This window comes from Antechinus flavipes, chromosome X, assembly GCF_016432865.1.
Source record: "Antechinus flavipes isolate AdamAnt ecotype Samford, QLD, Australia chromosome X, AdamAnt_v2, whole genome shotgun sequence".
NCBI classification, from domain to species: Eukaryota; Metazoa; Chordata; class Mammalia; order Dasyuromorphia; family Dasyuridae; genus Antechinus; species Antechinus flavipes.
The window spans coordinates 43935523-43946816 of NC_067404.1; the positions used below are offsets into that span (position 1 = coordinate 43935523).

Below are 11294 nucleotides of genomic sequence, written 5' to 3' on the forward strand. Positions count from 1 at the left end.
TAGAAGGAATTTCATTGGGCAGATGAGAAACCGATGCCTAGAGCCAACTGCTAATGAAGAACATTTATTAATCGCCTTTCTGTGCTAAGCCCCGGGGATATAAAAAAAGGCCACAATAGCCACTGGCTTCAAAGAGCTCCCATTCAAATGAGGAGGCTCAATACACAAACCACGGTTTCGCCTTTGCCTAAAAGAACAGTTGAGCCAAATTGACTTGCCTGGGGTCACCCAGCCAGTGAGTATCCCAAGCTGAGTAGGATCCAGGTCTTCTTGACTCCAGCTCTCTCTCCACCATGCCATGCTGCCTTAGCTTATAGGTATTCAGATGGATTGCATGCTTCAGACATAGAACCATAGAAAATAGTAAAGCTGGAAGGCACCTTAGAGATCATCCAGCCTAACTCCATCACTTGTAAGATGAGTCCCGAGAGGGTAAGGACCTCTCAGGAGGTCACACAGTAAGTTAGTGGCAGAGCTGGGTCCAGAACCAGCTCTCATCCCTCCCCAACCAATTCCCTTGCCATTCCCTCCCAGTACCTCTTCTTGAATTTTTAATGAAATATCCACTGGAATAGCTAGTTCTTTATCATGGTTCCATGGGGCAATCTCAAGATGCTTCAACAGAATGTTATTCGTTTCCAGTAGATACCGAGAGATGAGAATTTCTTCAAAAGGAAAAAAAAATCATTTCGATTCCATAATTTGCCGAGGTTTTACACTTACAGCCCAACACTGATGTGTCTCACTATCTGAGTCCGGAACCGCGAGATAAATTTGAATGTTTCTAAAAATCTAGAGATATGGTATAGACAAAACATCTGGATGCTAGAAGTTAGGGACTAGTCCGCATTGTGCGGACACAGCTTTTTAATAAGTTCCATCCTACTAACTTTGTTATAGATTCCAAAGATTCACAGAACTGGAAGGAGATGTTCAAACTAACGGGAGAGTTAAGTTCTTTTTCTTCCCCGGGCCCTGTCCTTGGTGCTGAGGATCCAAAGCAAAAAACCCACACACCCCTTGCCTTCAAGAAGTTTGAAATCTGAGACCTTTGGAGGTCACCTAGTTCAAACTCCTTATTATACAAAGGAGAAAAGTAAGGGAGATGCTTGTATAGGACTACCTGGCTCAAAACTCCCAAATAATTAGTTGCAAAGGCAAGGCTAGGATACCTGCCTCCTGACTTCCTGCTAGGTTAACCCTTTGATCTCTCTTTTTTCTTTTTTTTCTTTTTTTTCTTCCAGTGAAAATTATGAACAGCAAAATCCTGGAGTATCACAACCTCTCCTTGGGACGCTGCACATGGTCTTTCTGTACATTTTCCCATTTCTCCTCTTTTACCATCTCTACAGTAAGCCTGTTGCAGCATACATGCTAACCCAAAAAAAATTGAAATAAAAGAAAAAACATCATTAAAAAATTTGAAGCCCCCCCCTCCCAAAAAGTAAAATACCAGATTTATGGGAATATTAAAAAAAAAAATCAAAAAAAAAGCGCGCTCTATAGAAAAAATTAACAATCTGTGCTCTTGTATAAGATATAAACATAGACAAACTAGATTCAACTTTTGTAACATGTTTCTTTAACACACGTAATCTTTTTTTTTTCCGAGTACCATCATGATAAGTGCAAATGCACATTGGACTGTTGTATATTATCAATGGATAAATGTTTGTCTTTTTGAAGTGTTATCTTGAGGTTTTGTTTACATCATAGTCTAATTGAGTTGTTGTAAGGTATATCAATATACGCAATATCATTTCCCATTTAATGTTATGTCTTAAATTTCCGCATAATGTAGTTCTTTGGTGTGGTTCATTTTTTACACTAAAAATGTTATGATGGGAAACAGGAATGATGGGCTTGAAAACCACGACGTGAGAATGTTGCTGTAACTTTAATCTATGGGCTGATTCTGTAGGCTTACAGGACAGCCTTTTGGAAAGGTTTCTCTTTTGAGGACATCCTGATTGTGCATGCAGTCCCTTATCAGTTGCACATGCAGACGTGGCATGTTCAGCATATGCTTGTCTCCCCTCTAAGTGAAGCTATGCCCCATGAACAGGCAGAAACTCCTCAGATGGCTCCTCAAAGTTCAAACAAAAATCAAATTAGACTTCACCTCCAAGACCAATTTCTCAGCATCATAAATGAAAGTCATACAAAGGGACCATTACCATTTCTTGGTGGATCTAGGATCCCAACACCACCACCCCCATGGGAATCTCCAAATCTGAGCCATTTCAACATCTTCAGCCAAGAAATTGGTCCTTGGAGGTTTAAAGGTATAATAATTAGTGAAACTTAGGGGCAATCTCGAGGGAAGAACACGCTCATAAATTAGTGGGAAAATATATCCAGCCCCAGAAGCCTTTTTCTAAAGCAGAGTCTGGGGGAAAAAACCAGCAGAGGGGAGAATAAGAGCTAGTTCTCCTTAAATGGACACAGTTCAGAGTTAATAGTTGTTAAGGACCCACAGTCAGGGAGGATAGCCACGTGGGAGGGGAGGGAAATGATATTAGAGAAGCTGATTTAGGGAACCCTTTATGTGGAGCCCAAGAGAAGAATCACAGGCCATTTCTGTGAGCTTCTGCCCTGTGAAGTTTCTGTCTCAATCCATTTCACCAGTGTAGCTGAGATGTCGTGAATACCTGTAATTTCCAGTGACCATATTTTGAACTCCTGGGTCTCTCAGACCTTCACCAAACCTTTTTTGTTTGTTTGTTTATGTGTTTGTTTGTTTGGTGGAAACTTGGAATCTGTAGACTTGTAGACATTTTGCTGCCCCTTTTGATCCGACCCATAGAGCTGGGATGAATTCACTTGTCCAATGCTCATAAGAATTTGCAACCAAGGAAAAGGTTTACTCGATTACAGAAATGGAATCAATTGGAAACATTTGACATTTTCGCATCAACTTGCAGTTAATGATTTTCTAATCATTTGTCATTTTGTTCTCTCATCAGGGAGGATAAAAACAGGCATCATTTCTGGCATATACAATTGGGGCAATATATCTATCTATCTAGCTATCAATCTATCTTATCTATATCTATCTACCTATCTATCTTGTGACTTGCTGACCTATAGGTAACAGCAAGAGACTCAAAAAGGGAGAGCTGAGGGGTGGGGGGAATATTTGAATCCTACAAATGTGAGAGATGGAAGGGGCTTTCAGAAAACATCTAGCCGAGTGCCCTTCCTCCCTCCCTTTTACTGATGAAGAAACTGAGGCTTCAAGAGGGGACAATGATTTGCCCCAGTTAGTGATAGAGCTGGGCCTAGATCCCGGCTTTCTTTCATGCCTCAGAGAAACAACACTTTTTCGGAGATGTGATCCCCCTCAAATGCTCCCAAAAGGGAACATTTCTATTGTCAGTGGGTGAGGATCTCAAAGCGCAGGATTAGACCTGTACAGAGCAAAAAGCCTTATAGGTCCTAATCACTAGCCCAAGAAGTAGGCTGAAAAGCAGACTGCCAGTTTGTTTCTCATTTGATTTTTTTCACTGGCGTCGACCGGCCTAACATCCCGGAACAGTATTGCCTGGGATTAGTGATCTAACAGGCATCTTTTAACCACTGAATTTCTGTTTCCCGTGGTCTTAACATTGTTAGTGAAAAAAAAGTGATGTGTATTTCCTGTAAGTGATTCTTTGTGTATCAAAATGGGTTTTGCACAACCTGCGTGCCAGTGCCTCAATCAAAAGCAAACCTGATCACATTCAGCCAGAAAAGGATGTACTGCAAATGACCATGGCTTTCTTCGCTAAAGGAGGTTGGAATTCTGTCTGTGCTCAATGGAGTTTTGTATATCTTGTCCCTTTGACGTTAGGCCTCCAATTTTCTTTAAGTTCAACAGCTGGCATTGATGTGCATAGAATGTAAACCTTAGACTGCAGCTGTTTTCATGTTACATTTAAAGCATTGAAGAAAAGAGCTAGAAAAAGATTTTAGCAAAGACGTTCAGTAAGGGATGTCCAGGGTAGGGTAAATCTTAGTGCCTGCCATGACAAGTTCCTTCCCTCCCCTCCCCTAATTGCCAGCAAATCCCATGCTAATTTGTGAGCGAGTGCAAGGGAAGAAGGCTTGAAGTATTCACCAAATTCCAAACAAACCTTGGCAAAAAGCAAAACATAACATAACCTGCCACTGAAACTCGCTTGTGCAATGATTTTTTTTTTTTACTGGAATTTTCTTTGTTCGAAAAGAAAAGCAAAACAAGTCGTCTGACTCTAAATTTCCTAAGCAAACGCAAAGCCTATTACAAAGTCACCAAGCTAATCAGTGACTCTAAGAAAGTATAAGATTTAGATTTCATTCTTTATTTGACAAGAGTTGTATGTAAAATTTAAAGCACTATAATTTTCGTGACATTTTATAAGCTTTCCATTTTTCACGCACCTATATTTTTATTTATCCAAAGTTAGTTTTGGTCCACTTTTCTCAGCCTTATGCAAAAATATGCAAGAACAGTGAAACTTAGGTAAAACAGGTCATGCAGAGGGAAAAAGAAAGCCGAGACTGAGTGTTTGCAAGGTTGTTAGTAATTCCAGTTCAGAAAACTGCTATACAACCAGAACAGAGACAAAATAAGAAGAGGGATTGAAGGAAAATGGATGCTGAAAACAGTGATAATTCTTTCGTTCAATACGTTTTTTCCTTTTGCAATTGGCACATGATTCCATAATCAACAGTGACACTTAATTTCCCATTTCTTGACAAGGTTTTCAACACTGTCACTGATGATTGTGTGGTAAATCATCCTCTTCCCCCACTCCATCCCTTTCAGAACATGCTCAGGCACTTGGATCTCACCATAAGTGTCATCTTGCTCTGTACAGGCTGTGGCTTCCCAATGGCCACAGCCTGGGTTTATCAGTTCACCGCTTGATAGGGGGCTGGGGGAGAGCCAGGCTTTTTGCCAAAGTGCCCTTCCCCCTCCCGCCATCAGCAGAAGCCGAATAGAATAAATCTTTATGATTTGAAACCATTTTCAGCTCCACAGCCAATTAATATAATGTTCTTTTAATTGGGTACTGTTCATTTTATCAAATAAAGAGACAGGGTCCCACAGACCCCTGAGAGCACAGCCTTGGCTGGGCTCTTCCCCACCAAGAGCTCAGTTGGGACCATTTAGATCAGGTCAGAGCAGTCACAGAGTTCCGATTCATTCCTCCAAAGTGTAGACTTTGATACATCATCATACACAGCATGATTAAGAAGTTAGAGTCCTCATTTTCCCCCTTTATCTCTTATACATTTCACATGCATCGAAACCAGATTTTGGAAGGAAAAAAAGCTGAAATTGATGAGGAAAATCTCAATGCCCATTCTCTTCGAATGAGCTGATATCTGACAGTGACCTGATTTTACCTAAGGCCTGTTGAAGGCCTTAGAATATACTGTATGTTAAAGACTGTAATAACTTTCTAAGAAATATAGTCAATAACCTAATCCAAATGTAAATATAGGTACAAAATATTGTTTCTAGGCATCAGCTTCTTAGTTCATAGTGCATAATCCTGCAATTAATTTTATTTTATTTCTTGCTAGCTTTTTACGTATTCCTTGTTTTTACTTCTTGAGCTCTTTAGCCAATGATTGAATTTATTCTTGAAAGAGAATTAGAGCAAGGTTCAGATATTACTCCATAAGCTCAACTCATCTAGTTCTGTTCTAACCCGTGAACCCCTTTGGTTTATATAGTTCATAAAGAGTCTGTCCAGTTTACAGGTTCAGAACCAAATTAGCTTTGTACACAGCTCCTGCAATGACGGATTCATTCTTAACTCTTCTCTTAAGTTCTTGATGACAAAACTACAACATGACTACCTTCGTAGACATTATTTGTAAGGCTTTTTCACATGTAAATTTAAATGAAGTAAAACAGTATGAGTTTGTCCAAGGTGCCCTTCCATACTGTCTGAGAAAGATAAGATTGAATATTTGAAAAATCCCAAAGTCCCATGGGAAAGCTGAATGGGTGACTCCACTGTCACCTTTTCGGTCCAGAAGTTTACAACATATGGCTTTAGAGTCAGGTTTTATAGCTTGTAGAGATTGTTGTGTAGAAAGGGTTATTCCACAGTATTTTTACTCTCTAGACCCAACCCACCCTGCTGCCTTTTATTTACACCACTGCCTTGGCCCATCACTGGCCTCTGCTTCGTTTCACATCTCTCTCTCCTCTCTGCTGTGTGTCAAGTCACAACAGTCTGGTTTCATTTCTGTAGCTCTGCCTGCCAACGTTCTGTTTTCTGAGATTCTGTACTTATTTTCGTGAGGACATTAGACGCAAAAATCAGGGCTTAATGAATTAAGCATATGGATATTTTAATGTTAATTTATATTTGCAAAGCTGTACATACAAAAAAATATTGTGGAATGACCCCTTAACAGTGTTGAAGCTACCAATATGCTGCAGTTAAACTGATTCAGTTAGTGTGCGAATGAATGTGTGAGACACACCTTTTTTGCACTTATGTACATAGTCCACGAAAGAAATCCTTGGAGCTTATTTTGAATATAAAAAGTCTGTAATAACACAGAAAACGTTTGTAAAAGAGATAGCTATTACTAAGGCTTTGAAAAGAAGGACATTTTTGCTACAACCCTTAATCAGATAGCATGCCATTTTTGCTTTGCTCCTTAACTGTATATTCTCATTTGCCGTAGCGTACCACACAGCAGATTATTCACAGGTCAACTTCAACTTGCAGCACCGAAGATGGAGAACAGTTCTTAGTCCGTTAGCAAAATCATTAGCAAACATTTTAATTGCATTCATATGTCAATCCTACTTTGAATCGTGGACTATGTAGATACTGATAGGTTTCTGAGTCATGCTTTTTTTTTTCCCTGTCCCTTGGATGCCGCCATTAACTGTGGAGAATGCTATACGTTAGGAGACACATGGTCCTCATTAAGATCAGTTCCAATCATCAGTCTTCTGTCATAGATGGTCGTCAATATAGTACATGTCCTTGATTCACAGTTTAATTAAAGCATTTCTTCAGCACCCACTCCATGCTAAGCACTGTACTCAGTGCTAGAGATAAAGTGAAACCATCCTAGTCCTTAAGGAACTTAAATTCCACTCTGGCAGGGGAAAACTTGTACACAGATAAATCAATACAAATTAGATTGAAAATAAATAGAAAGTGATGGGGGGTGTCTGGAAAAGCTTTATGTAGGAAGCCTTAGACGTTGCCTAATTGAAAATTAAATCATATAGACAACCCCCTCATCCCCAACTTTAGTCTCTGACCACTTGAAACAAAATCCGGAAATACAGATGGGAGAATTGAAGGACTCTTCATGAGGATATTTTGGCTAGGGGAATGGTTTTGTGTTGGCCCTACTTTTCCAGCCACAACTTCCCTTCAGCTCTTAGGGGCCCTGCTTCCATGATCCCTACTTGGCAGGGATCAGCTCTGAGCAGGTTTCATTATACCACCTCGGCCATGTTAAATTAGACCTAATCTGACAGACAAGGAATGGCCATGGTCCTGGATGGCAGGTTAGCTGTGCTGAGATGTTAAAAAGACTCAACTGGATTCCCCAGAGCCTGTTCTGGGGAACAAACTACAGAAAACCCTTCTCCCTAGTAAGCCGAGCTGAGGATGGGACATAGGGATGGGAGGTTCATGTTCAGTGCCTCCACTGACGGCTTCAGTTTTCCTCCATCCTCAAGGTACACAGCTCCTGTCCTGGGCTTGGGGAGGTCATTTGTAGATAGAAATCTAGAGATGGTATATCTTACAGTTGCTTTGACAGTGTTAGTATGCATCCTTACTAGTAGTAGACATCCCACATGGTAGTATAGATCACCACAGAGCCTATAAAGGAAGCCACAGCCTATAAACAGCACATCCCAGAAATGATTATCAAAACCAAACAAAAAACCAGCTGCGATTGGCTAGAAATGTGGCATTTTAAGTTAACTCAAACTTCATCTGTTTCCCTGGATTATCATTATTTTTCAAACAATCTCCAGAAATGTTTTTTTTCCAAAATGCTAATAAAAAACACTTTTATCATTTCAACTAGAAGGAAGAGCCCATACTAACAGGACTGAACTAGTTGTTAAAAAAAAAAAAGGCATTGGCCATAGGTAGAACAACTTTGGGGCTGTTAACAGTGGCTGTAATTCTAGATGGAAATTAAAATAGATAATTAACATGACCAGCTTTATGACAGAGGCCCCAGTCTCTAGTTAAGTCCATAAGAGGTTTAGACCAAATGATTCCATCAACTCTTCCAGCCCCACATTTAACCTTACCTGCCAAGATTTTGAGCCTTTTCCTGCCCATACCTTTTGATCAGAGCTCATAGTATAGGAGGAAAGTAGACATTTTTCAATAGATTACATGACTCATTTTTGTGACTACATGTACAACTTCAGTGTGGTTCATAGTCTTTAAGTCATAAAGAATAGTTGCTTTGTGACATTTGTTCACTTTGAGCCACTTTGACTCACAATCCAATCCAAACTAACTCCATCTCGTTCAATCCATTCAATCTCTGTTCTCCCAAACAATCACGCTATCTCCAGTTAAATCCAGTCCAAGCTAACTTCAATTCAATCCAAGTCATGCTAATTCCAATCTAATCCATTTCATGCTAAATCTAATTAATCCAATCTAGGCTCACTTCTCCAGTCCAATAAACATCAGCTCACTTCACCTGATTGGATTTAAAAATACCATTTTCCCATGATTCCACATGACTCTATCTCCCTAGACCAAAAGAAAGATACCCTTCAGTCTTGAGAACGATATATAATTCTATCTCCACTGACTGCTTCTGGTTTTTTCCCCCTAAAAGTACTGTCCTCCCCCCCTCACTTTACCTTAAAAGCTTTGGATTTTACTCATTGGTTTCATTTCAACCTCTGGGGAAATCTTCTGAAATTGGCCTGGGTGTTAGGCTGCTAGAGGATATTCTAACTCTTGTCGGTTCACAGAGATGAAGACTCTTTTTTTTCCTCCAACTCTAGAATTCAATCAAAAATGTATCCTCTCTCTGTCTCCGCTCTCTGGTTAGAGTCCATGCAGTGTCCTCATCATGGTTTCATAGTGGGTTAATGTGTGCTAAAGAGCACAGGACTCTTGATTTATACTTTTATTCCTTCTCTGATATTGATGATTTTAGAAATCCCTATTTGTACTTGTAAATGAATCATAACTCTAAAATCATTTTTTTCATTCAAGAAACACTACTAAAAATATTTGCTTATGATCTATTATGTAACTTACTATTTCATCAGAAATGCAGATCTCTATGCCTCTGTAACCAGGTAGAAAGTAACATGCCAAATTTAAAAAAGAAAGAAAGAAAGCCAACTGTTTTTCTCTCTCAGAATATACAACAGAAGGAATTGCCTGACAGAATTACAAGGTCCCAGTTCTTTATTACTGTACACAGATGTTTGATAGTGTTAGAAGCCAAATGATTTTATTACCATGACTCTTGTGTCATGGCAATAATGATGAGGGGATGATAAGACCATCATTCTACTGGATTGTGGGATTTCTCTGGTTCAGATTTGATTCTCTTTTGTGGTGGTTGTGGTTTGGGGGAGGGGGGGAGGGTTGGGGGTTTGCTTGTAATTGTGTTTAGGTTTTTTCTTCTTTCTCTTTGGTTGTGGTTGAATGTTTGCTTGTTCTCAAAATCATAAAACATGAACCACCCGTTTGCTGTCACCTGATAATGATTGCCGCTTCTTGAATCGACGTTGTCACCTTATTGTGCCGAAGCAGTTGCTGAAATCACAAGAAGACAATGTGTGCTCCAAAACTGACTGGCTTTAAATGCTAACCGAAGAGCTTGTTATCTATAGTAGCTATACTGTGTAAAGTACGCGCTTATTTGCCATAGACACTTCTGATTAAGCATAAGGTAAAAGGAACATTAGTCAGGAAAAAAAAAAACACAACTAAGAATTGATTAGTTTTAGATAAAGATGCTGTTAGCCCTTTGGAATTGTAATGGATCACAGCAGTGGTCAACAAATGAGTGAGGTGTTAACTGTTCCAATAATGTTCCCTCAACTGCTATCAACAGAATGGATGCTTGGACTTCTTGATTTCTTTTCTGCAAAATTATATCGCTATAGTGCTTGTCTGTGCATATGTGCATAACAAAACCCATTTTAATATGTAACTTCTATATCGTGGTTTATTTTTTGACCTTTTAATAAAGTGTACAAAATTCCGGGTTTGGTTTGGTTGTGATTTTATTTTGGTTTTCAACAATCCCCTAGCTCGACACATCAAGGCTGCTTCCTCCAAAATCTTTCCCCATTGCCTTTCATCAAACCTAATCTTTCCAAATGAGAATGCAAAAGTCGACTCACGCCATACCTTACACAACACAGAGACAAATATATTTTCATTTAGCTGGACCTCCAGTAAATAAATTCGGTCAAGAAGGTATCCTTTTGACTTGGCTACATGTGCTCGATGTGACCGAAGTTACTAACACCTGAAAGGCATTTGTACAGTGAAGAAATGAATTCAGAAAAGCTTTCCAGACAATGCCTGCTGGTTTCTATCGCGGCTCAGAATTTCCAAGGGCTATTCTAAAGACAGCTTCTTGGCAGGCTACATTTCCCACTCATTTCTTTTTCAGCTGCATCTTCAGGGTAACAGATGAGACCCAACGTTGTTTGTGTTATTCACGTCAAGAAACCAGTAATTACATGCATCGGTGGTTTCTGACCAATAATATGGATTCCTTGAAAACATTTCCTTTCCCTTCAAACTGATTTTTTTAAGTGGTGGTGGGTTTTTTTCTTTTTTAGTCCAGATCTGTGATTTCATCAGTTTGAGGGAAATTCCTGTGTGAAAACTCCCTCCCCTGATGCTGGCCATCAATTCTCCTATAACTTATTCTCTTCGAGAGCTGTCTGAGGCACTGAGATTAGAAGCAGTGGTGGCAATTCATATTTCTACGACACTCTCGAGTTTTACAAAGCAGTTTAGAAAGTCATAGAATTCGGTATCTAAAAATTGCTGGGATGGATTTCCAAAGGGTATCTCATCCAACCTCATTTTAGAATTGAGGAAGGTCGGGATCAGAGATCTGACACCAGAAGGGGCCCAAAGAGTTTATTTCACCAGTCCCCACTGTACTCTGAACCAGATTAAAATGGGAAATATTTAACAAAATTAAAAAAAATTCAATCAATAGTGCGTAGATAACATTACATTGTAAAACCAGCAGGGATCCTTATGCATGAATAAATGCCGCCCCCCCCCTTTTCCTATTTGAGTTTGCCTTCACTGATCTAG

At 39.6% G+C, this 11294-nt stretch overlaps 1 protein-coding gene across 8 annotated transcripts in view; it reads left to right on the top strand.

Moving 5' to 3' along the window:
- Positions 1 to 10215, top strand: part of MBNL3 (muscleblind like splicing regulator 3) — a 164800-nt gene extending 154585 nt beyond the window's left edge. For 7 of the 8 annotated variants that reach the window (XM_051968709.1, XM_051968710.1, XM_051968707.1 and 4 more), the window contains one exon: positions 1245 to 1444. Coding sequence is in view for 1 of the 8 variants with exons in the window: in XM_051968712.1 (XP_051824672.1) it covers positions 1245 to 1378 (134 nt within the window). In the remaining 7 variants the exon portion in view is untranslated. Of the gene's footprint in view, positions 1 to 1244 lie in introns of all 8 variants that reach the window. The other variant, XM_051968712.1, reaches the window with a different exon arrangement.
- Positions 10216 to 11294: the final 1079 nt, after the last annotated feature.